Genomic DNA, 27,095 nt, shown 5'->3' with positions numbered 1-27,095 from the left:
CTCTCTCTCTGTTACATGTTAATGTTAAGATTGAAATATATTCACGTACTGACTTTGCACTATATCGTGTCTGTTTGTGTGAATACATGTGCTGTGTGCGTCACGTTCAGTCACTGCTAAAGTCTTCTCTCTCTCACAGTCAAGTGTACAGGCGCAAACACATAAGAGCACCTCTGGTTGTGGCTGTGTTCATTTTAAGCTACAGTGAAATCAAATCAAAACACCAGGCAGTGCATTCACTCTGAGGTCTGCAGCTTCAGCTTGTGAAAGCTGAAAATTTCCCCACATAAAGAGGCATTCAGCCTCTTCCACACCAAAAGGATATTGATTGAGTTGATGCTGAGGTTTTAATGACCTCCTTTAATTAAATGCACCCTTTTAGTCAGCTATTATCAGAAAGAGTGTGTTTGCATGTGCCTCGAATAACACATATTCATGCAAACACTGAATGATATCATTCAAGTGGATCAATTTGCATCATTGTGTGATTATGTGTTTAATATCAGGAACACAGAGTTACAACAGCGTGAGATTTAGTATTTCACAGCCTTTAAAACACAACATCTTTTATTATTGTAGCACGGACTGGATGAAAACATCATTGTTTGCTTTACACTGATTTAAATCTGTGTAATGATACCTCCATTTCTGTGGAAAGTACTATTCTCTTTCACCGGCCATTTTATTACATATAACTGGTCAACTCTTCGTTAACCCAAATATTTAATTAGCCAACTCCGTGCATTCAGGCGTATAGGCACGTGTTGAAAGAAGAAAGGTGATTTAAGTGAATTTGAACATGGCGTGACTGTTGGCCAGATGGTCTGGTCTGATTTTTTTCAGAAACTGCTGGTATACTGCGATTTTTCGCCTCGAGGGTTAACAGAGAAAAAGAAAACAAGAGAGAAAAGCAACAATATCCAGTGAGAAAATGCTTCGTTGATGTCAGAGGTCAGAGAAGAATGGACAGACCTGCTTCCAGCTGATGGTAAGGCAAAATTAACTCAAACAACCACTCATTACAACTAAGATATGCAAAAGATCATAACAATTAACAGAGTTTCACTTAAACCGGGAAATAAAAAGACTGGAAATACATTACGTGGTCTGATGAGTCTCAGCTTCTGCTGCAAAATTCAGATGGTAGGGTCAGAATTCATGTAAACAACATAAAAACATGGATCCATCCTGCCTTGTATGAGCAGTTCTGGCTGGTGGTGGTGTAGTGGTGTGGGGGATATTTTCTTAAATGCCACAGCCTACCTGAGTATTGTTGCTGAGCGTGCCCATCCTGTGTACCTAACTTCAGATGGTTGCTTCCAGCAGCAAAACACACCAAAATGTCCCTAATACACTGGCCAGTGAGTGTCCACAAAGACAGTTTTAGCACTTCTGGTTGTTAATGTTACTGAGTGAGTCCTGTTCTGTAGGAGAACCAGTCAAAATCAAGATGGATGCTTGTGTCTTTGTATCAAATGTATATAAGCAACGCATGTAAAGTAAAAAAAAAGCTATAACGTGTGGATGACAAAGACAAATTCATGTTTGCAGACTGCTACTTCTAAACCATTAGTACAGAATACAGCCACAGGCTGTGAAGCATGGGACAAACATCAGCTGGTGAATAAATCCCTGGAATCTGATTTTTGCTTGTGTATTATTTTTTTTCTCTTTTCTGTCACCACAAAGAAGCCTACTGTATGATTAGCAGAAGAGTTATGACCCCCATTATAACACACACACAAACACGCTGCACTCAAAGGTCCAGAGCATTCTTTAACTCTGTGTTATCAAAGAACCACCCATAAAAAATGTGATTTGTTTACCATGACTGCCTGTAGTGAACAGCAAGAAACCATCAGAGTTGGAGAAATGAGCACAAAAGAAAGTGAAATCTGCCGAGTTTAGTTCTGCGTGCTGCTGTCCACATGCAGCCCAACATGTATCTCAGCAAGATTAAAACAGCACAGCCAAAAAGATAAAAACAAATAAATAAAAACAAAAACCTAACAAGAAGCAGAGTGTTTTGTGAAAACCTTGACATAATTTTAAAGAAAATAAATCTAATCTTTATCATAAAAGTTATGATCAAAGCTAAAACAAAAGCCAGTGAATGGTGAACTGCATTAAGCAAGTCCCTCAGATCCTGAGACAGACTGTGACACACCGGGCCTGAAGGCTGAATCTTTTTGAGTTTTTGTGAAATCCTTGAGATGGTTGGGAAGACAGCTGCAGAGAAATGGTGGCAAATCCAAATGGATGAAATAATCAGGATACAAAGATCTCAGTCTCCAGTTGTTATTCCTGTGATCTATACACTACTCTGCCCCAGTAACACAGTTTTATTAGCATTAATATGCTAAATGGGAACAATAGCCAGGAGTGACTGATTACCATGGTGGTGTGGGGCTCGTGCTGGCCAGTCACTAACCAAACTCAACATCACCTTGAGCCATAAACACACCAGCTATCCCATCACAAATTAACAACAATGGAGGACAAACACATCATAGCTGCAATAACTGTTACTACACTGTAAATTTAATGCATTCACTTAAACATGAACAGTCCCTAAATCTTTGAACTAGCTGCCCTTAGTCGTTACATTTATAAAGCATGTCTAAGAAATACTTGTGTGACTTTTTTAACCATTGTTCCAGTTATTCCAGTATCACCGGGCTGTAGCCCATCCAAAATCCTTGTGTTCCGTCTCTAAATCTCTCAAAGAAAATGTACCAAAATTATCCATTAGTCATATTATTTGAATTCACATTATCCTAATTGAATTGATAAATTGTATTTCTCACAGATTCTGTCTCTAGCTTGCATGAATCCTAATTCCTAACTTTAAACACATTGCCACTGATACATTTATCAGGTGCAGATACACATCTTGTCTGAAACTGTTACAAATGATGTGTTTTGCTCTAAAAATGTATAGATGATCTTTGAAACCAAGCATCTTCAATTTTTTATATCGCAGGTGAACTTAAACACGTATACTTTTATTCTATAAAAACTCAAAGAAATTAGCTGTTATTAATTTACTGGCACTTTTTGGGACCTGTGTTGACATCTGGGTGATGCAGAATTGTGTAAAAAAAGAGAACAAAACAATAAAACAACCAGTCACGGCAGATGGCTGCCTCTTCAAATGTTGGAGGTTTTTTCAGTTAAAAGGGTGTTTTTCCTTCCCACTGTCGCCAAATTCTTGCTCATAGAGCAATATAAGAAGCGCTATATAAATGTATTGAGTTGAACTGAATTGAGAAGCAGTTATCAAAACAGCTGATAATTAATTGTTATGTGGACTGACTAATGATTGGCAACAAACAAAATACTGTTAGATTTATCATTAGTCAACCCTATCAGCAAGGACTTGGCGACAGTGGGAAGGAAAAACTACCTTGAAACTTCTTACAGAACCAGACTCAGAGAGGAGCGGTGATCTGCCAAGTACAGCTGGGGTTGAAGGGAGAGAGGCAGACATGCTGTGGAAAAGAGCCAAAGATGGATAATAACTAATTATTAAATGCTGAGTGGTGTATAAACACACAGAGATTGAAAAAGGTGAGTGAAGAACCTCAATGCATCATGGGAAGCCTCTAGCAGACTAGACCTATTCCAGCCTGATTAAGGAGGATTTAGGGTCACCTGATCCAGCCCTACCAGTATGCTTGATCAGAAATAAATGTTTTAAGCCTAGTCTTAAAAGTAGAGAGGGTGTCTATCATCTGAATCCAAACTAGGAGCTGGTTTCTGAAAACCTGTAAAATGTCTCCCATTTTACTTTTAAGTATCCTAGGAACTACAAGTAAGCGAAGTGCTCCACTGGGGTGATGCGGTACTATGAGGTCTTTAACATAAGAGGGAGCCTGATTATTCAAGACCTCGTATGTGAGGAGAATAATTTTAAAGCTGATTCTGGATTTCACAGGAAGCCAATGAAGAGAAACCAGTATGGGAGAAATATATCTCAGCATATGTTGAATTAAAAGACCCTTTCCGTCTTCTTCTGACCAAAGACACGTGAACATGCTGCCTGGATGACAGAGATGTTACCTTACCCATGTTTACTTGATGTTAATTAATAGGCCAACAGGCAGCTGGTAGGACAAAACTGTCTTTTCAGTTTGTGATGGTGAGCTGCTGAGCTGGATGAATATGATGTCTAATCAATTTCCACCTCCACAGCCTGAGTTGGTACAATATCCTCTCCCTATCCTGAGGACAGAAGGGCTTTTTTTTTCTTAATGATTCACATTTTTGCATCTGCTCCTCTCCCCCCTCTCTCTTTCTCCTTCTCTCCTCCCTCCTCACTCTTCCTCTCCTCCCTGCTCGTCCTCTGCAGGCCTGCTGCTGCTCTCTGCTGCAGAGACGGGCTGCGTGACGTCACTGAAGGCTGGAGCGGTCCCTTGATTGGAGCAGGAGGGGGAGAAAAATGGGGAGAAGATTAGGAGGTGAGTGAGACCGCACGTTTCTTTTGCTTTTTCCAACGTCCCTCTGTCTTCCGATCACGTTTGTGTCAGCGTGTGTGTGTGTGCATGCTTTGTCGCTTCACTGCTGCCGCTCCGCTTTTCCCGTGCAACGAATTTTATGCAACGTCGGGAGTCCGGGTCCAGCAAGGAGCCAGTGCTGCCGTGAAAACACAGGAGAAAATCGGGTACACGCCAGGTTGTCCCCTCCCCGTTGTGCACGGCTGCTGTCACGAGCATCGGTGTGAATTAAGCTGGACTCCGGGCCTAGGCTTGTGTGTATATGTGTGCGCGCTTGCAGAGGCGTTCGTGGCTGTGAGATAACATTTGGTGGTGCCGCTCGTCCACACCCACTTGATCGGCTGCTTGTGGTTGATCCATGTGCGGTGCAAAATGTGAGGATCAAAGATCGTCAGCGCCGGATGATCCAGTGGTTGCTGTCACGTCGCTGGCGGCTGTCAGGCGACAGCTACATGCAGCTTTTCAGGGATCGCTCTGAGACTTTGGCCGGCCTTGGCCTGTAGGAACTGGACAGGTTGTATGTAGCAATATTAGGATGCTGTCTGTTATAAGTTGCATGTGTTTGCTTATTGAATGTGCTCACACAGCTTGAGCATAAATCTGCATGTTTCCCCCCCTTATAGCCTATACAGTGTTCACTGCACAGAATTGTGCTGTTCCTCTGAGCACACTTGGATTCAAGAGGAAAGTGTCAAAGGAAGTCATGACTCTATATGCATGGTCTAATAATAATAATATACCCGAAGGACTCCTCAAACTCCCCTGATGTACCCTCAGCTCTTAAAGCAGCATGCTGCTAGAGTTTGGGAAACTGTCATATGACTACAGAGCTGGAGAAATCTCAGAGTCAGTGGGCCTTAGCCTTTATGTTGCTGCTGTGTTTGTAGAAATCTGATGTGACAAAAGTTGGGGCAGTCATGCTGAAAAAAGAGGGATGGCTGCAAGATTAGAGCTGAGTTTGTACAGGGTGGAAGTAGATTGAACTCTTTTGAAAACAGAGCTGTCAGGGCCTGTGAGTGCTCATTATATTTAGGGAAGAACTGTGTCTTTTATCTGCAATGCAGTTATATACAACATGCTTGTGCAGACAGTATGTCGGTTTATAGCATAGCCGGTCATCAGTTTCCATTTGTCATGCAAATGTCAGTGCAAACAGATGGTTTCCTGACTGATCACATGTGAGGCAAGTATTTATACAGATGCACAATACTTATTGTCTGTACTGCTATCTATCTGGTAGGATCCTTTGATGCAGGTCTTGCCATGGTGACACCTCCAGGCACTCCTCTGGAAAATATTTTTTGAAGGATTATCTAAACTTAAATTATGTTAACTTAAATCTCATTGATTATTTGGACATTAAAAATTGACATGTCCAGGTAAAACCTGCTTAAAAATGTTCATTGACTTTGCCCCAAGTTTCATCAAAGTTTTTAAAAAGGTCCCCCAACTACTACAGAAGTTACACTTCTGCCACCGTCTTTGCTGTTTTCCCAAAGATTTTAATCTGCATCCTTTCAGTCTGCAGTTCTCAAACTGAGGGGCGGGGTCCCACTGGTGGGACAGAGTCACTATGAGCAACAAACTGAAAAATGTGACGTAAAGCTGAATGAAGTAGCTTCTTGCAAGGGAAGTAAACAAGTGTTTGCTGGGGCTGTCTTGGTGACATCTGCTTTAGTCAAACTGAGATGTTTTAATAATGAGAAAGAACAAATTTAGTTAAATAGGTGTTTTGGTGCTAAAGACATAAACAAAGTAAGACTTTGGCATGTCTGCTAGTTTTTTGGAGTAGCAGCCATCAGCTTTTTTTTTTGGTGCTGGAGCTCATCATGCTCTCCTGGCTGTGTTTTGTTATGTACTTTATTTCTAGAATTTAACGTAGATTATTTAGTTATTTTTATTTATTTCTGCAGATGTACAGCCAGCCAACTGTTTTCTGTATGACATTATCAGTCTTTCACATCATTGTGGGGGAATTTTGGCCTGCTCTTCCTTACAGTGTTGCTTCAGTTCGACTCTTTTAAGATCTTGCCAGGGCTTTTCAATTGTCTTGAGGTCTGGATATTAACTGGCTCATTGCAACATTTTAATTCTTTTCTTTTTCAGCCAGTCTGTCGTAGATGTGCTGCTGTGCTTGGGATCATTGTCCGGTTGCATGACCCAGATTGGGCCAAACTTTAGCTGTTGGGCAGATAGCCTTACATTTGACTCAAGAATACTTTGGTATACAGAGGAGTTCATGGTCGACTCAATGACTGCAAGGTGCCCAGGTCCTATGGTTGCAAAGCAAGACCAAATCATCACCCGTCCAACATGGTGCCAGCAGTGCTGATATGCTCTGTTTTAGTTAAATGCACCGCCTAAGCAGTGCTGCAAGACACTTAGAAAGAATAGGCTTTCCCCTGGTAACCTACCAAACAAGCCATATTTGTTCAGTCTTTCTCTAATTGTGCTATCATGAACTTTAACATTTGACATTCTGATTCCTGTTAGAGTCTAAGATGTAGCTCTTGGGTTTCTTGCAGTTTCTCTGAGCACTCATGGTCTGACCTTTGGGTGAATTTCCTGGGATGTCCATTCCTGGGAAGATTGGCCTTTTGTTAACACACACACACACACTTGTATGCTCCAGACCAGCAAACTGCCAAAACATCTACTTTCATAGAGGTGGTCATACAAGTGCATTTGATTAATTCCTATTGAAGCAGTTTTTCACAGGACCATATATCCTGCTACGCGTGCTACAGACAGCACTGAGAGTGTTGTAAACACTGGAGTTGAAGTTGCATTGCTGGACAAAGTACTTGTCTGGCCATCAAGTACAGATCGAATATCAGACTCATGGCTCTGTCCAAGAGCATTTAAGCATTTCTGATGGCTTGTGACTATCAACGACTGTATTGACCCTAATGTAGAAATGATTCTTGTGCCATATTTACTTATCTTCATTTATTGTTTTAAGGTTTTTAAACTTAAAACATCAAAAAGTGATATCTAAAAATGTTATGAACACTGTTTAAATATTTAACCCTCACTTCTTCACCTGCAACTTGCATGTTATGCCACCACAAGCCCAGGATTAAGGAGTATAAGAGGACTTCAGAGACAGTCAAAATGCAGCCACAAATCACAGAGGCCATTTTCTGCATCATTTCCTCCTCACGTCCTCTATAGGAGCTTCGTCCCCATTATTGTTTAGGCAGGCATGGAGGGGCTTAATGTGCAAACATACAGTAAGAAGCTTGCTGTAGTCTTTAGAGAAGATGCGCAGTGGAGAGAAAGCAGGAATCTAACATCCCTGAGTGGAGGTGACAGATGTGTTATCTGCATAGGCAGCTGTTTAAATGAACTAATTGCTGAAAAAAAGCATATGACGTATAAATTGATCTTATTAACTGTTAAGAAATTTGCAGAAAAAATTCGTTTTTGTATATTCCCTCATTAGCGTACCCACATAATTGTAAAAACCCTCTATTTTCTGGGGAAACGAATGTGCCTACATTGTCAGTATTGAATTTGTAGAGTGCACAGATTTGCCCACATAATGAGCATGGACTTGTGGCGTTAGTGTGCCTAACAACATCCTCTTGGCATGCTTGTATGTACATGTATACTTGAATGTAATTGCTTCAGTGAACAGCTGTCTGGATCAATAGCAGACAGCGGCGAGCCAGAGGATGAGTCTGTCCATAAGCTCAGATCGGCGAGAGGCTGTCACAGCCTTGTCCTGTCCCGAGCTCGATGCTCATCAGAGTAAAGTGGGCAACTGCCCAAATGCCAGAAGAAAAGTTCTGATTAATGCATCCAATCCTTCAGTTGTAAAAAGGACCGATGTGCCAAAATCTTAATACTGAACACATCTGTTGAGCTTTATTACATTTCCTTACCACTTTTTTTTGTGTGCACTGTAGTAAACGCACAAGGAACTTCAAGCAAAGTGGTATTATTCCATCACAGGAGTACTACTATAAATGACTTTCCTTTATTAATGCAATCTGATGCGTAGTTTCTTTACCAGTCATCAGAAATACAGAAATATTTATTCACAAAATCACATAAAAAGTATTTAGTTTTGTGTGAACTACAGCGTTTTATAGTTAAGTGGTTATTTGTTTTTAGGTTTTTGGTAATTGAAAATCAGGAATGTTTTGAAATATTTACATTTGAGGAGATGCTAACAGAGCCTTTTTGGCATTATTGCTTAAAAACTGATCAGTTTTCTAAGTTTGCACAGATCTTTAGAGGTGTGTGTGTGTGTGTGTGTGTGTGTGTGTGTGTGTGTGTGTGTTTAAACCCACAAAATCAGATGTCTTTGGCAGTTTTTAGGATCAGTGGAATCAAGGTGTTAGCTCAACAAGTAGCTGTCTTTGGTCTCTATCAGCTCTTGCATTAAAGAGCTGACTCTTTAGCTACTAAATGGTCATTATGCTTTCCAAGCAACTGGAGAAAATGTGTGTCTTCAGTGTACGCTGCTAAAAGAGACGTTTCAGAGGTGGTGAAGGATTGCACTGAGCACTGACCCCCTTAGACTTTTATCTTTGGGGTCATCTGAAGGCAATTGTCTATGGTGTGAAGATACGAGATGTGCAGCACCTGAAACTACAGATACTGGATGCCTGTGCTGGCATTTCTCCTGCGGTGTTGCTATCAGTGTGTGAAGAGTGGGAGAAGAGGGTTGCATTGACAATCCAACACAATGGGCAGCACATTGAACACATTTTATAAGTGGTCAGAAACTTGTAAATAACTCATGAAAGAATAAAGTTACGTTGAAACCAAGCACACCATTGTTTTTCTTGTGACATTACCAATAAGTTTGATGTGTCACATGGCCCTCTTCCTATTGAAAAAACAAAAGTTGTATCCAAGATGGCCGACTTCTAAATGGCCACCATGGTCACCACCCATCTTGAGGAGTTTGCCCCCTCACATATACTAATGTGCCACAAACAGGACTTTAATATCACCAACCATTCCCATGTTATTACGGTGTATCCATATAAATGGCCCACCCTGTGCAATGCAAAGGGGAACAGTCATTTGCAGAGTAAATGTTTATAAGTCTTTGAGATACATTCATTGAGCAAGTTTTGCTGTTCGATGTGATATTACACGGGGAAAGAAATTCTTGCAGGAAGAGGAGGTGGTAGTGACGGTTGAGTGTCTGCATATTGAGGTTCAGTGTTGTTATGGCACTTGAAACTGTTTCTGAGTCTGTTTGTCCTTGATTTGAGGGACTGCTAGTGCCTGGCAGAGGGCAACAGGTCAAACAGGTGAGAACTAGGATGTGCGAGATCCTGTGAGGCAGCTGGAGGTAAACAAGTCCTGCAGGCACCTCTGAGCTGTGTTGATGATCTTCTGAAGCCTTCTCTCTGCTTCTGTGCAATTCCTGTACCACACTGTGATACAATATGTCAGTACACTCTCTATGGAGGAGCCGTAAAAGGTCACAAGCAGGTTTTGGCCCAGATTGTTCTTCCTGAGTCCTCCCAGGAAGTAAAGTCGCTGCTGTGCCTTTTTGGTTATCTGCTGGGGTATTCGCAGTCCAGGATAGGTCAGCAGAGATGAAGATGTTTTTAGCATCACACCTAGGTAGACATACCACTCTGAAATGAGGTGGTATCATCTGCAAATTTGATGATGGTGTTACTGGGGTCCACTGTAGTCTTGGGTGTAGAGGCCAAATAGCAGTAGACTCAACACACAGGCTGTGGGAGAACCAGCGCTCAGTGAGTGGAGGAGAAGTGGGGAACAGGTTTCACTGTTTGAGGCTGATTGGTGAGAAAGTCCTTTATCCAGTCAAACCTAAATTGGACAGCTTGCTGACCAGAATCTCTGGGATAATTGTGCTGAAGGCTGAGCTACAGTAAATAAAAAGCCTCTTCACATTGCTCCCTTGGTATTCTAGGTGGATCAGCGCAGTGCGAATGGAGAGTCATGGCTTTTTCGGTGGATGATGATTGCTACAGATTTCAGACGTAGAGGGATGAGGGCTTGTCTCAGGGAGTAGTTGAATATACCAATAAAGACATGTGACAGATAGTCTTCACATGCTTTTACCTGGAAGCAGCAGGATTCCTCATGTTCACTGACCTGAACACTCCTCTACCTTGATGTTCCTGTGGGGTTAGCGTCTCGGCTCTGGAGCCCAGAGGGGGCTGAGAAGAAAGGACTGAGTTCTGTTGTGATGTCTCATATTGTCCATGGATTTTTGTTGTAAAATCTGTAGTTAGTGATATCCTGTATTCCCTGCCAGAACTGTAGCCAGTTGTTTTGATCAGTATAAAATCTTAGCATTATTTTTTTATGCACAGTAAATATAAAGAGTACTAAAAATTAAAGTGGCCAAATATATACAGTATATACAAGGCATAAATACAGTCAATAGATCCACCTTGCTAGCTTGTAGCTTAGCACCAATGGTAACCACAAACCTATAGGTAACATCACCCCTACTATTAGCTTGCGTATAAACATCCTTTATTAGGGCTTGTTCCTTACAACAGCAGTGGTTAGTACTTGGTCTTAGATGCTAAAATAGGAAAAAAAAAAGTTTGATTTGATGTCCTGTTTTGTTTTAATTGATTCTGATGCTAAGGAGATGTAAAATGTCGTGTATCTGCTTGTTTGTATTTTTGACTAGATATCCAGAAAGAGTTTAAAATAATAATAATAATGGATTGGATTTATATAACGCTTTTCAAAGCACCCAAAGCCACTATTCATTCACTCTCACATTCACACACTGGTGGAGGCAAGCTACAGTTGTAGCCACAGCTGCCCTGGGGCAGACTGACAGAAGCGAGGCTGCCATATCGCGCCATCGGCCCCTCTGGCCAACACCAGTAGGCGGTAGGGTAAAGTGTCTTGCCCAAGGACACAACGACCAGGACAGAGAGCCCGGGGATCGAACCGGCGACCTTCCGGTTACAGATACGCTTCCCAACCCCCTGAGCCACGGTCGCCCGAAAGGGTTTCTGAGTAATACTGTGACATGAGATGAAATGCTTCAGACGAGTGGCCCATTGTGTAATAACTGAAGTGTACCAAGTCTTTTTCGACACAAGCGATTAGGCTTGTCCTTTGTTGTCAGGTAATAGGCCCACGGCTATGAGGTTGTCCTGTCAGGGGAGTCCCATGGCTTACTCAGGGCTAACATACTTTGATGTAGTCATGTAGCCCAAAAGGCTTTAGGAGCTTTCACTAAACCTCTCATTAAGTTTATAAAGGAGCCTATAGTGTACTGTAATGTGTCAAAACTCTGAAGGATCCTCATCTGTGTCCCCTTTAATTATTCTTGATACAACTGGAAGCCACGCAGAGCACTGGGGCGGGGTGATGTGAAACATTTTGTCGCACTTTGTTTATTTTGCTCTGCGTTTTTATCATGGTATTAACTGTAGTTGGAGGAGCACATTTTCCAAAGGAGAAATACCAGCAGGGATAACGGCTCCATTGTTAAAGCGTGGGTCGAGGAGGATGATCGTGTCGCACCTCTCCGAGAGGCTTGCACCAGTTTGAGCTCAGCGCTACAGCATCTCCAAGCGATGCTTTGCAGAGGACTGGCATGAAGGCTGTGATACACCTTGAGTCATTCTCCTCCTCACACCTCCGAGCAAAACAAATCTTTGTCGGCGAGCACGAGCACACAGAAATAAATCTGAAGTGACTGCGTGATAGAACCCCAGTGACAGCCTGTGAAACAAAGACTGCGAGACTGAGGGGGTATTTCGCTTGTGACTGGTCGCTTTTATTATTTATAAATGAATTCAGACCATCATTTGGCGTTTATCCTTTAGAGCTGAACCTTTAATAGGCATATCATTAATGCAGCCTGAGGGCCAGCTCATGATTTATGCACACGGTGCAGAGATTGAGCTTTCTGTTGCAGTCGCTGCAGCGGTGTTCATTGTCCTCAAGCAGGAGTTTGAAACTCCAGCTACGCTAAACACAGTTCAGTCAGAGACTCTTAAAATCACTTACAAGGACCATAATGAGCATTAATAGTATCCTCAGTAATAAACACATAAACGGGTGTTTAAACCTGAGCTTGATCAACAATAACAAAAATATAGCACATAAACAGGATGTTGTGGCTTTGGATAGAGCAGAGTGAGAAGTGTGTACACCTGCTTAGAAACGATTTGCTGATGTGAATAAGGCAATTATTGTGAGGCCTGAATGCAGCAGCTGATGCCAATCAGTTTCTTTGTTTCTCAGGTCTCGTCAGTGGCAGAGATGGTTGAGCCAATCTTGACTATTTTCAGCAATTATCTCCTCCTGTTCAATTACTGTTAGATTTTGAAAAATAGCATTAACATTTGTTATCTCTCTAAACAAATGCATGCATGTCTGCTCTTTATCTTTTCAGCAGCATTGAGGTTCTAGACATTTGACAAGACAGCTACCGATTGCCTGCATGTGAGGCATTTAGGGAACCCTGGTAAATTGTAGTGATTACACTCGCCACCAAAAAATACATTTTGAGCAAGGGGGAAATGCTGCAGAGAAATTTGGGTGTAGCTCCAAAAAGTTAGAGTTCACCTAACACTACTTAGGTCAACCTGGTTATCTTGTAGAAGGCTAATTCATTGCTAGTTTATATTTCATTATTTAGCAACTTCTTTTGTTAGCTTTACCTTTCAGGCTCACTTCATCTGTTTTATATTAATTAGCAAAGACTAATCCTTCAAGTCGTTGTGTCCTTAAAGATCTGTCATTTCAAAGAAGTACTTTTACATGTCTCTTAGTGCTCACAGCAACTGTTTGGCTGTATGGTTGTGCATTTGGTACCACTGTCATCTCACAGCAAGAAAATCCTGGGTTTGAATCCATCAGCTAGCCTGCGTGGGTTCCCTCCGGCTTCCTCACGCAGTCCAGCAACTACTGTGTTAGGGTAATTAGTGGTTCCAATTGGCTGTTGGTTTAAACAAATCCCTCTGTGTTAGCCTTTCAAAAGATGGGCCCAGAGTATGCTCACCTCTCGTCCCATGACAACTGGGATCACATCCAGTCCAACCACAGCCCTGAATTGCGTAACTGCAAGGATGTGAACATTGAAATTGTAGCTACAGAAAATAATCCAGGTTGCTCTTCCCTAAACATAAAAATAAGTGGTTACAATAATTATCTCTTATCATAATCATCATCATTATAAAAATTTGCTTATGTAATGATATGTTAATTAGCCACATGGAACCCACTTAAAGCATGATAGATAGTTAAAAGAAGATCATTCAAGTAAAGGATAATATGAAAACACATTGGAATAAGTATGGACGACATAGCCTCAAAATTATATCTCGATATTTCAAGAAAACCTGCAATAATGATACCTGAGATGTTATCTTCTCCTTTTTAGCCTGGTTATACTTGATGATGTATTCTTTGCCTCAAGTGGTGAAACAGGTTTGTTGTTTCCACCTTTAACAGCAAGTTTTCTTGCATATATAAGTACTTTGTCTTGTTGGAGGTTGTTAAAGCAGCTCTATTCTTAGATACTAAATTGTCACACAAGGCTGACACGTGGCTCTTGCAGCTCTCTCAGACATGCCCGAGCTTGTGTGCACTATAGGATGTAAACACCTGGTGTTGCTATAGCAATAATATCACGATATGACATTTTTATGTCACGTAAAAATTTATACTGAAAATGTGTTTAAAACAAAAATAATTGTTTTATTTATTAGGAAAATAACAGTTGAATTCATGGTTTTATATCCAAATTTGAGCACAGTGGTCAGAAATGAATCAAGGATAACATTCAGCCACTAATGCATTTTATTTTGTATTCAGGGATTTAATTAAATAAATTTAATTTGACATTTTTAAAAAAATGATGTTCTGCTTTAATATTTTTTTCTTTTCGTGTAAAATATGAATTTGAAAATTCATGGATAACAACATAATATTCAAAATATCCCGTTTTGATCAAAGAACTTGAATATACCGGCTGGTTAAGCATTACAGGAACATAAGAAATGATTGACAAAGCTCAAAATTGACACCTCCCGGTTGCTTTTCTCTCTAGTCTGCAGATTAGTTCAGTATTAAAATCTGTTATCGCCTCTTCTGCTGAGAAACACTTTCACTCCCTCTATCTGCCCTGTTCTCACTCACCCTCACACCTCTGTGTGTCCTGATAGATTTCTTATTCTTTATTATTACTTTTCTATATCTTTAAATCTATCTCTATCTTCTCTTTGAATTGGACTCTTTTCACCTTTGACATCTTGCTTGATGTGCTGAATCCCCGTGGGAGGGTAGACCACGTTTCACTTTTAAACAAACCCTGACTTCAGATTACCACCCCAATGCAAACAGCAATGAATAAAGAGTTATTTATGCCTAATACCATAACTTTCAGTCTTTGACCTTGTTGTACAGGACCACAAAATGAAGTCCTCCCTCTTACACTCAAATAGGTCATAGGTTTATAGATTGTTGACTGGACTTATTTTGCGTCTTGTTTGACTGTCTGAAAGCTTCTGTGGGTTTAACAATGAGATTGTTACTGTTTCCCAGCAAAAAGCCCTTTAAAAAGTAGCTTTTCATTAAATCTCTCCATTTGAATTACTCAATAAAGAAATGCAAAACTGCCAGTAAAGGGTATATTTGTGGTCCCATCGCACCAGTGTTGGTTGTAACTTGAATTGATTTTTGGTTTTTTACTGATATTTGTACATTATTATGTACTGTAAATATGGAATAACTGTGAGTTCTAATTAGAACTTATTATATTTGACTAAGTAAACTGTAAATACAATGCCTGGCCAAAAGAAAAGTCACCAACTCAAAGAATTTAATTTATAAAAATTGAGCGACTCTCTCAAATGTTGTGACGCTGCTTGTGGAAATGATGCCTCGCTAAATTAAAATTGGCTTAGTTCTGCCAGAGGTTTCTCCTGTAAAAAAAAAAGGAGTTTTTCCTTCCCACTGTCACCAAGTGATTGATCATTGTCTGACTTTTGGGGTTTTCTCTCTGTTTATTGTAGTCTCAAGGCCTTACAGTATAAAGTGCCTTGAAGTGACTGTTGAATTGAAATATATAGTTATAATATAAATGGTAAATGGACTGGACTTGGTATAGTGCCATTCTACTCAAGGTATGTAGCATTTCTGAATGCACAATCTGTCAAACCTTGAAGCAGATGGGACACAGCAGCAGGCCACCGCACTCTGCCTGAGCTATCAGTGACCATAACTATCAATAACTAATGAAGCGGCCGGTAATATAGTTGTGAAAACTAACCCTTCTGGAAGTACATTTAGGCTTGGAGCCTTTGCTTTTAACTCAGCTGTTTAATGAACTGTCTAAATGCACAATAATAAGATGAATTTAACCACATTTACATATCGGCAGGTTTTTTAAAAAAAATTTCTACATTATTAACTTTATTAGGAATTAATTGCTGTTTAGGATGTGTGATCTGTCTATGTGTCTCTCTACCCTTTGTGAGGGTAAAACCAAAGATTTTGTGAAAGTATGACTGTAAATATGATTGTTGTAAATACCGTACACAAGCTTACTGTGCTGCTTGATGCTGAGTAATGCACTCTCTGCGTGGCTTCTCTGTGGGATCATTATTATGGAGCCATTCTGAATATGCTCGAATCCCAAAATAGTACTGAAATACAATTGTAGCTTTGAGGTTTTTGCAGATGTGATCAGTGCAGTTACGAGAACGTAAGCTATCATAAAGCGTTCCCTCACATTTCTAGTGCTTCTACTTTTAAAGGACAGCTTGTAAAGCTGATCTGTGTTTGGCCACACAGCCTTTCAGTTGGCAGTTAAAGGTTGCAAAATGTTTGAGGCAGATGGGATAGCTGATCTGATGGGACCGATGGCTTTTTGTTGTTACTGATGGTCACTGAAGTGGAGCTGATGAGTTAAAATCTGAACTGCTACCACCTACTTTAAAGCAAACAAATACATTTTTATATCTTTACTCTGTTTGATATCAAAAGGCGACTGTGTTTCTTCAATGATGTCCATTTATTGAGGCCTGAATATGCTTTCTGTGCATATGAAGTAAAGTAAATCATACATTATCTTCCCAATAGTTTCTATTTTGTATTTCTAATGTCTGCTATTCAGTACTCCACAATAAAGAAAATTAAATGCATTTCTTTTTAATGTTTCAGCTGAGCTCCACTGACAGGATGTGACATGTGGCTAAAAGCAGCTTCGCTTCCTTCCTTTTCCTGCCTGTTTAAATACCTCACTGAGTAATTTTAAGCAGATGGGAATGCCTGCTCACTGCAGTGCAGTGACTGTGTCTGTGAAATCCTCCTCCTTTAATAAATGGGGACGCGTTGCCAGTACACTCCCTGATCCAGCCTTACCAGACGTCTAATAACAGTCTGTGCGACTTCTGGGGATTTCCAGTGTATGAGCCCACTGTGAAGAATGGTCTGCATCTGGGATTTGTGATTGTGCTTCCAGTGCCTGCTGCTTCACTCATTAATAGCTGTTGTAGAAGTTTCTGAGAGATAGGAGATCTCTGAGAGTTGGTTCCAGTTCAAGTGCCAGTGTTGGTTTTTACTCTCACTTGTTAGTTAGATTTAGGAGCTAAAAACTACTTGGCAAGGTTTAGGAAAAGATTGTGGTTTGGGTTAAAATGTGCCTCTTGATGCATAACCGACTGTGTTATGGCACCAGTCCCAGAGGACACATTGTCAAATCTGTGAGACCCCACTGCCTTTGACAGACTGGAAGTACGTGACTCCTGGGAATGAGAACAGGCTGGTTTGGTGGGAACTACCAGGTAAAACAATCCCTGCTTCAAGCATGAGCTTTCTATGGCTTTGAAACACTACTCTACGGTCATTGTAAAATGGTTCTTGCCTTATAGTAGAAAGTAGCTTGTGCTATGTTGAAAATGCAGATAATACACTACCCACTATTTAAACTGATATCATTAAGAAATTCCACATGTAATGATGCTAGTTTGATTTTCTTGTCAATAAGGAAACATTTCCTAAAAAATACCCTTGGGTGTGATTTATGGAGATTCCTCAGAATCGTTACTAAAAGTACACACATGAGTACACGCTAAAGCCAAAAACACCAACACACAATAGACAATATAATATTTATAAATCGCAGTCTGCCTGGAAATGTTCACCTTTGGATGAGCACAACTCCTAATAAAGATATGCTCTGTAATGATTGGGATTGGAACTATGACTGGTTTATTTCTAGACTGCAAATTTACAGATTGGTAATGATTTGGAAAGTGTGACCGAAAAAGGCATCGCCTACCGCCGTGTCTCCAGTGGGCTTTGTGTGGCTGAGGGGAGTGGCGTTCAGTGCAGCAGCAAATGGGATGCAGCAGTCTGATACAGATCCTTTTAAACAGTCTTAAATTGAAAAAGCTGGGAATAATTCTTTTATATGTAAGGAAGCATCAGGCTTAGGCTTCAGTCACAGGGGTCTAGAGACCCTGGTTATCTCTGGTTACTAGGGAAAAATGTATTCCTGACTGGTTGACGAGTGGCTACTGGCAGTTGTAAATTGATCACAGAGAGGGATCAAAAAAACCTTTTGATTGCTTTGCTTGCTCGTAGGTTGTTGTGTTTGCCTGTGATTTGCATGGAAGACGCCAGCTTGTCTGCAAATGCTCACTGACTAACCATATAGCGATTGTAAAACTAAGCAAAATAAGAAGTGATTGCTGTCAAAGTAAAGGGTGTGCCATACTGGTGAAACTGACATGTTTTAAAACAGGGGTGGGCAACTCCAGGCCTCAAGGGCCAGTGTCCTGCAGGCTTTAGATATCACCCTGAGCCAACACACCTGAATCAATTAGTTCATTACCAGGTCTCTTGAGAACTTCAAGACATGTTGAGGAGGTAATTTAGCAATTTGAATCAGCTGTGTTGGATCAAGGATACGTCTAAAACCTGCAGGAAACTGGCCCTCAAGGCCTGGAGTTCCCTCGCTCATGTTTTAAAAGGTGCACCTTTGACTTTGATTGCAAATGGTCTGTTTCTGGTTTTCTGTCGCACTTTTTCAAGTTGCTGATTTCTGTGCATATTTGTGGGTGATTGTGGCAGTCTGCAGTCGTGAGGAGGTTTTTAGTACAACACTGCATACCTCTTTGTGAGGAGTTTCACCTAGCAACAGAAAGCAGCAAATCAAAGAGTGGAAGTTAACCGGTGGTTACCAGGGGATCCCTGGCCTGACTTTAGCAACTGCAGTGACTGTTGGCAACCTTCAGCAGCTACTCACCAACTGCTCAGGGAATATTAATTTTTTCCTAGCAACTGGTGGTTGCTAGGCTCTATGTGACTGAAGTCTTAAGCACTGTTTTTTTTTAAACAAGTTTTATAAAATAAAATGTAGCAAACAAATACATCCAAGAACATGAGTTTACTGAATTTCTTATTAAGACAATGAATCACAGCAGGACTTGACTCTAAATGAGACCTTGCTACAGATATTATTTAGTAGCTGTGTAGGCTCAGAGTGAAGAACTCAGTATTGTTTGTCAGTGCACTTGTGTCTAAGACTTGAGCAGAACACTGAGCTTTACAGTAATTAGAGAAGCTGATTCAGGGAAACCAGAAAAGGATGGTGTGCTGAATTTTTATTTCATCAGGGGCTTCAAGTTCTGGGTAATTGAATAAAAAAAAAACCTAATTCACTGTTCTTGCAGTGACCCACACAGCTCTGCATCTGAATAGCAAATGGGAAAAAGTAATCAAAAAATAATTTTGAATATCTTAAGTTAACTTTAGTTTCTGAATGCAACTGTGTTTGTTTTTTGTTTTGTTTTTTTGTTTTTTTTTTACCCAGAAATGCATCCAAGGAAAAGTTTTGCTATGCATTTACATGTTCTCTTCTTGTCTTCATTATCTATAAGGGCCGTTACTCTGAAAACAGATATCAGGGTTTTTTTCTTTACTACTGTGGGTTACCAGATCCCTTTGTAAAGGATTTAGCCTTATCCAGTCTGACCTCTTAGACTAAGACTGGAAAATGACCTTGGCACTAATAAGCACTCTCACTAATGGATCCATTTCCATTTCCCCACCATTCCCCGAGTACAAGTGCAAGAGCTTGCTTTTTAATCCTTGGTGAAGTAAAGGTTTCAGGTTTCTTGACAGCTAAACTCATGGATTATGAGTCCAGCTGAGAGAGACAGGCTTTGATTTCTTCAGTGATCAGACAGCTAGAGTAGTAAATATTGAGAGGCCTGTGGTGAGGACATTAGGAAAACTGTTCTCTAATATTGTAATAAAGATTAGCTAAATGTAACAATAACCAGGATTTGCAACCCCAATTCCAGAGAAGTTGGGTAAAATATAAATAAAAACAGAATGTAATGTTTTGCAGATCTCATAACCCCATATTTTATTCACATTAGGACATTAAAATGTAGCTGCTCAACAGTCCTGGGTCTTCTTTGTGGTATTTTCTTTAAATTTTAAGATTCTCCAAATGTTTTCTGCTTTCAGTGAAAGATCTGGACTGCAGGCAGGCCATTTCAGCACCCGGGTTCTTCTATTATAAAGTCATGCTGTTGTAATAGATGCAGTATGTAGTTTAACATCTTCTCTCTAAAATATACAAGGCCTTCCCTGAAAGTGATGTTGTCTGGATGGGAGTGTATGTTGCTGTAAAACCTGTGTATACCTTAAAGCACTGATGGCACCTTTCCAGATGTTTAGGATGCCAATTTCATAAACACCGATGCTCCTCATATCTCCAGAGATGCTTTTGAACTGAGCACTGTTAACTAGATGATCTCTGTCTTCTTTGGTCTGGAGGACATAGCATCCATGTTTTCCAAAAAAGAATTTGAGGTTTTGAATTGTCTGACCACAGAAAACGTTTCCACTTTGCCTGCTTTAAACGCAGAAGATAAATCATGTTCACACATAGCTTCTTCTTTGATTTTGCCTGCGTTTGTGAGTGGCACAGTGAACTGTGTTCACAGATGGTGGCTTCTGGAAGTCTTGCTCATCCCATGCAATGATTTCCATGACAGAATCATGCGTATTGTTAATGCAGTGCCACGTGAGGGCCCAAAGATCACAGACATCCAATATTTGATTTTCAAGCCTGCTTTGTGCACAGAGATTTCTCCAGATTCTCTCAGTCTGTTGTTTGTATTACGTACTGTAGATGATGAGATATTAAAATTCTTCTTCATGTAGACATAGTATTTTATATCTCGGCCCACTTCTGCTGCTGAGAAAAGATGCTCTGTCATGTTACTGACCTGTTGCCAGTTAACCTAATTACTTGCAAAATTTTCCTCCAGCTGTTTCTTTTTAGCGTCACCTACTTTTGTTACCCCATCCCTGTCTTCCTAGAGATGTGTTGCTATCATCAAATTCAAAATGAGCCAGTATTTTTCATGTCTCAGATTAAACAACTGATTTGTGTTCATTTCTCTATTGTAAATAAAATGTTGGGGTTTTTTTGTCAAATGGGAGTTTTATGTGGCCCTGTCGCAGGGAAAAGTCGTGTAGTGTTGCTGGAAAAGGCACGTTGTTTTTTTTCCCCTGTATATTTTGGCAGGTGGTTTAGCTTTAGCTTTGTCCTCTGCTTCTTGGCATCTATTTAGTTGACTTGATTTTTGCCTTTGAGTGACTTTATCTCAGTATATGTTAGAATTATACTTGTATGAAACCAACAAACTTTAACTTGTATTTTCGTCCTCTCTTTAGGACCTTAGGAAAGGCAACCATGGCAGATGAAATGAGACGACCAGCTGAATGTTGCCACCCAGTGCGGTCATGTGACTGACCTGGCTCTTCTCTCCTGCTGATGTCCAGTAGTTGCCCTGTTCTCACCATGAGAGGATCTGTCAGGTGCTCGAGCTCAGTGCCCTCAGACTGGCGCTACCGTTGTGCTGCGTGAGCGCCCCCCCCTCCTCCGGCAGTTACTGCACGGAATGGCATCTTTGGACCTGCCATACCGCTGTCCTCGCTGCGGGGAGCACAAGCGCTTCCGAAGCCTGTCGTCGTTGCGTGCCCACCTGGAGTACAACCACACGTACGAGACCCTTTACGTCCTCTCCAAATCCAACAGTGTATGTGACGCTGCTGCTCTGCTGCCCCTAGTGGCTGAGGGAGCTCTGCTCGCACCCGCCAATAACAACGACCCTTTTGAGCCACTTCGGCCTTCAGCTTTAAAGGAGCGGCGCTTTCCTTGCCGTGAGCTTCCTTGTGCAGACGACCTGAGTTTGACCCCAGCCAACTCCAACACTGCAGCCCGGTATATTCCCAATGTGGAGTTTCCCCTGGGGGAGATTTTTATGAAAAAAGCCATGACATCCACAGATCCGGGTCCCCATGGAAACCCCAGCACAGCTGTAGCGGTGGCAGCTAATGTAGCAGCCAGTGCAGTCGAAGCAGCGTATGAGGAAGGCCTGGCCAGGCTGAAGGCGCGGGCGTTTGAACGGCTGGAGCTGGATGAGAGGCTGGAGAAGCTGTCTGAAGAGGTAAATACACTAAGCTAACAGAGTCAGAATAAACTTTATCAGGAAATTGTGTCCATAAACAGTCCTGTGCAACAACTCACCTCTCATTTCTCTATATTTTGCTTCCAAGGAGCCAGACTTTCTTGGAATTTTTTAAGTGGTCCTTGGACATTAGCTGTTTTTTCACTAATTTTCTAATAGTCTACTTCTTCACATTTCCTTCTTTCTTCATGATTCCTCTTACCTTGATGAGCTTGAGCATCCCCACAGCATTATACTCCCACCACCGTGCTTCACTGAAGGGACAGTGTTCTTCGGGTTGCACGCCTCTCCCTTCTTTCTCCAAACATAAGCAGCATCTCTCCGGCCAAAGAGCTTTAGTTTCTTTTCTTCTGACCAGAGGATGCACTTCCAATATGCATAAGTAGTATGTAATTAGTATATTTCTGTCTGGCTTGAAAGTGTCTCTTCTGCAGAAGTGAAGTTTTTCTTGGTCTGCAACCTCACAGTCCATTCCTGTGCAGGGTTCTAGTGATTGCCTTCTTTGAGACTATAATTCCTGACTTGGCTAAGTCATTCACTAGTGTTATGGAAGTTGATCTGGGGTCTTTAGACACTGTATTTTTTTTTTTAACCAGTCTTCAAATTCTTTCACTTTCTACCTCTGCAATGCTTGTTCTGTACTGTGTAACTCTTGATAATTCTCACTCCAATTATTGACATTTTGGTACACTGCAATAACTTTGTATACCCATCTCTTGCAACAATTTTTTTCTCCAGTGTAAACGGACTTCTTTTGTTTTTGGCATGCTTTTTCATGATTTCGTTCTCTGATCTGATTTTCTAAAGAAAACTAGTATGCTTAGAAATTCTTGGAAAAAAAAAACACTTTAAATTTTACACAGGGGGGTAAAATTTTCTCCTCAACTGTAGGTGGAGCAGAAAATAGCGGCCCGTGTAGGCCGTCTTCAGGCGGAGCTGGAGAGGAAGAGCTCAGAGTTGGAGCGGGCCAAGCTGGAGAGTGAACGGCTGAGCCAGGAGAAACAAGACCTGGAGGACAAGGCCTCGGAGCTTTCTCGGCAGGTGGACGTCTCCGTGGAGATGCTAGCCAATCTCAAGCAGGACCTGGTGAACAAGGAGGCAGAGCTGAACCACAAACAGCAGTAAGTGAAATATACTGGTTCTCTGCTGTTTAACACATTCCAGTTTTATAACACATCTGAATGGGTTGGTGTATACAAAGTGCAATTAAGTGCCCTTAAACATCCTGCTAAGGAAAAACAGCAGTCCATCCAAAAATTTGGAAAAAAAACATTTTAAAGAGTGTGGAAGTGCTAAAGCCAAAAACAGGTCACATAAGAATTTGTATATTAAAACAAATCTGCACAATAGCACAGGTTTTACCTGCTTACATACTTATTTATTGATCTCCCTCATCGACTTCACTGCTGCATGGTCTGATCCAGGACAGAAGAGAGCTGCTGCCCTGCTGTAGTTATCTTTATTTCTGTTTTCTTAACCTGTTCTTTCTTGCTGTTGTGCTACATATTAAATAAATATTACACATCATAATTAAGGATTAGATATGTATTAAAGTAATATTTAAGGCAAACACTCTTGGAGCTAACTAAATGTGCAAAGTATTTGAGAAATAATTATACACGCTACTTTTTCCCTCTGTAGCAGGTCTGACACACACACACACACACACACACACACACACACACACACACACACACACACACACACACACAGTACTGATACTGGTACTGATGTCCCACGGACTCGCACACAAACTTTGACCTCTTTTGACTACACCTATAACCAATAAATACGATGACAAATCTATAAGATTAACGTCACTTCCATGCAAGTTGATATGAATGACTCTAGATGGATATGCTGAGCAGGTGTTTCTGACATCTGAATATTTGCTGGCCAAACGCTATCATAACCTTGCTTTCGCAGGGTAATAGCAGGTCAGAGACATCATGCTGTTCCTCAGGGCGCTCTGATGGCATGCAGGCATATGGCTGACAGCAAAAATCAAAAGAGGATATGTGGCTTGTGTGATCTAGCAGAATTATAAAAATATAATTGTTGGCCTTCATATGCTTCTAATTTGACATTAATGTCATACGAAATTGTGAAATAGATGATAGAAAAAAAGTAACCTGCAAAAAGGGGACTTATCAAGTAAGAAGTTAAAAGCACAGGTGCCTGAGCACTACCTGGGGCAGGGGTCGGCAACCTGCGGCTCCGGAGCCGCATGCGGCTCTTTAGTCCTTACAGTGCAGCTCCGCGTGGTTTGGGAAAATAAATTAGAAGTATTTAGCTGATGTGTATTTTATTTATGTTAGTTCTTTTTTACCTTGTAGTTCTATAAATATAAAAATAAATTTATATTCTATTATTTTTTTCATCGCTCAAAATAAGAGTCAAACTCGCGGAAACCGATATACCCGCCGAAACACCGTGCATTTATCAAGACTTTCAACCCCAGGTAGGCCAATTATGGATCTTCAGATCCAGCCATTCTCCACCGTGAACTATGTTAAAGACAAACACCGCTCACGCCTCACAGACGACAGCTTACAGTCCTGCGTAAAGATGAAAGCCCCGATTTGCAGACGCTGTGCGCAGAGGTTCAGGAGCAGAAGTCCCATTGTAAACATATCACGGCAGACCCGACGATGTTTCCATGAACACGCTTTTCAGCATCTCTTTATTGACCACTTTTCACACACGGTTGCTGTACGCATACAGCCGGCTGTAGCTTTTCAGCTCACAGCCCGACACACACCAACACAACAGCATAGAGAGCACAGACGTTAAGCGGCGGCGTGATGCGGTGCTGCTCAGGTTGCGTCCGCCTCCCTGCAGCGGCGCTGCAGACCACGCCCCGCCACACACATTAACCAGGTAAAATACATATTTAGGCAGAATTTTGCAAATATCTATTTTTCATTTTTTAGCAGCATAGTGCTTTTTTCCAATTATTTTTTAAAAGTCAGGTCAAGGCTCCAAAAGCCCAAAGGCAATAGGGGCTCCAACAGTTTTTGTTTGCTACATGGATCATTTTAGTTCAGCTGGGTGTCTTTCCTTTTGTTATATTTCTTTAAGAGTTCAAAATGTGTTAATTACATAAATAAAATGTAATTTTCTCTGTAGCACTTCATGGATTTCATAAGCAACACACCTTAGTTGTTCACACAAAGCATAAAGTAAAAAACAATATATACAGTGTTATCTTCATTTTAGATGTCAAAAAGTATTTGCGGCTCCCAGTGTTTTCTTTTGCGTGGAAACCAGGTCCAAATGGCTCTTTTCGGTGTTAAAGGTTGCTGACCTCTGACCTGGGGTCTATGTGGGCACGTGCCTCATCTGTTCCTTGAAGCTCTGCATGAGGAACAAAAAAAGTTGGTGTTGAAGTACCTGCAGCAGTCCTTGGAAAAACATTGTCCCGTGATTCCATGATTGCATTTTACTACCTGTCAGCAATTTCTGCAGGACTGTGCTGCAGCTGTCTTCCCTCCAGCTAAACGCATAAGGAAAGGTTGCTTTAATACGAAGTCTCCTTGTTTGTGTGCTGCATTTTGGATGGAGTTTAGTTAACCGTCTAGTGTAGTATTAGTTAATTCTAAATGTCTGCGCTCTGATTAGTGCTGAGTTGGAAAGTGTCATTGGACTGCACACGGCAGCGCTTTATCATCCTCTTCCCTCCTTTCCTTCACCTCTCCCTCTGTGTTGATAATGTAATTTGCCATCCTTCCCCCCCCCCCCCCCCCCCCCCCCCCCCCCCCCCCCCCCCCCCCCCCCCCCACCCCCCCCCCCCCCCCCCCCCCCCCCCCCCCCCCCCCCCCCCCCCCCCCCCCCCCCCCCCCCCCCCCCCCCCCCCCCCCCCCCCCCCCCCCCCCCCCCCCCCCCCCCCCCCCCCCCCCCCCCCCACCCCCCCCCCCCCCCCCCCCCCCCCCCCCCCCCCCCCCCCCCCCCCCCCCCCGCCCCCCCCCCCCCCCCCCCCCCCCCCCCCCCCCCCCCCCCCCCCCCCCCCCCCCCCCCCCCCCCCCCCCCCCCCCCCCCCCCCCCCCCCCCCCCCCCCCCCCCCCCCCCCCCCCCCCCCCCCCCCCCCCCCCCCCCCCCCCCCCCCCCCCCCCACGAGTGCTGCATGCCACTGTTGTCGCGATTTACCAGTGTCCTCCAGGGCTGGTCAGCTGCTCATGTTGAATGGAGGGCTGGATGGGAGCAGCTGGATTGGCAGTAGAGATTACAGCATCCTGCCAGTCCCTCAATAAAGCTGCCATGCTGTTTCTTGAACTAGTTAAAGTGCGGCTGCTGTAAATAGACTAAGTTCTTGGATGCCAATCACAGCTTTATGAAGATAGATGAGGATGATTTGGAGCTCTTCCGCAGCATGGCTCAAAGCTTAATTTTCAGATTTTTAGAGCTTTTATTGAAATGAGTCCCAGGATGAATTATTGTGCGCTCCAAAAATTTGTGCTGTTTTTAGTTTGACACACTAGAAGCTGTCAAACTAAAATCTTTTATAGGATGCATGCCATCTAGTTTCCTTTTTAATATTTGCAAATGTTAACAAAGGAGGATTGGATGCATTATAGCATTAGAAAGGGAAAAAAGGCTCTGCAAACAGAATAAGTACATAAGAACATGTAGTTGAAATATTATTTGGATTTTTTGAGTTTCTGTCCACTTGATTTAGATCAGTTTGTGGCACTAGTAACTACGAAAACAACCTCTTCACTTTAAGCAGTGAAAATAAAAATACAATTTTACTGAATGCTTTACTTTGAACACTGAAGTACCACTAATGGAACTAAAGCAGAACCATAAGCTCTATTGGAAAAAAAATTAAATGTTGGCTTTAATGAAAAAGTTTTCTTTTTTAAAAACAGGCAGAAAATTTTTTTCAGTGGTCACTAAAATTCAACCTTGCAAAAGTCACCGGATAGATCTCAGATTTTCAAACCTGTCCACCTGGTCAAGAAAGCCCGTCAGCGTCTCTTCTTCCTCAGAAGACTTAGAGACTTCCATCTGCCACTGAAGGTGCTCAAGAACTTTTACTCCTGCACCATTGAGAGCGTCCTGACGGCAAACATCTGCACCTGGTTTGGGAACAGCACCAAGCAGGACAGACGAGATCTGCAAA

General features: G+C 41.9%; 1 protein-coding gene across 3 annotated transcripts in view; it reads left to right on the top strand.

The window, feature by feature from the left end:
• Positions 1-4,320: 4,320 nt before the first annotated feature.
• The window catches only part of fbxo41 (F-box protein 41), a 69,485-nt gene continuing 46,710 nt past the window's right edge, over positions 4,321-27,095 (top strand). Inside the window, exons 1-3 of one of the 3 annotated variants that reach the window (XM_014339975.2) lie at positions 4,321-4,460; positions 21,177-21,952; positions 22,865-23,094. In XM_014339975.2, coding sequence (XP_014195461.1) covers positions 21,404-21,952; positions 22,865-23,094 — 779 coding nt within the window. In that variant the 5' untranslated portion in view covers positions 4,321-4,460; positions 21,177-21,403. The other 2 variants (XM_042228513.1, XM_042228512.1) reach the window with 2 other exon arrangements.

Source organism: Haplochromis burtoni, unplaced genomic scaffold (genome assembly GCF_018398535.1).
Source record: "Haplochromis burtoni strain Fernald_Lab_line unplaced genomic scaffold, NCSU_Asbu1 Contig_328, whole genome shotgun sequence".
Lineage (NCBI taxonomy): Eukaryota > Metazoa > Chordata > Actinopteri > Cichliformes > Cichlidae > Haplochromis > Haplochromis burtoni.
This window is presented reverse-complemented; position numbering and strand designations above follow the sequence as displayed.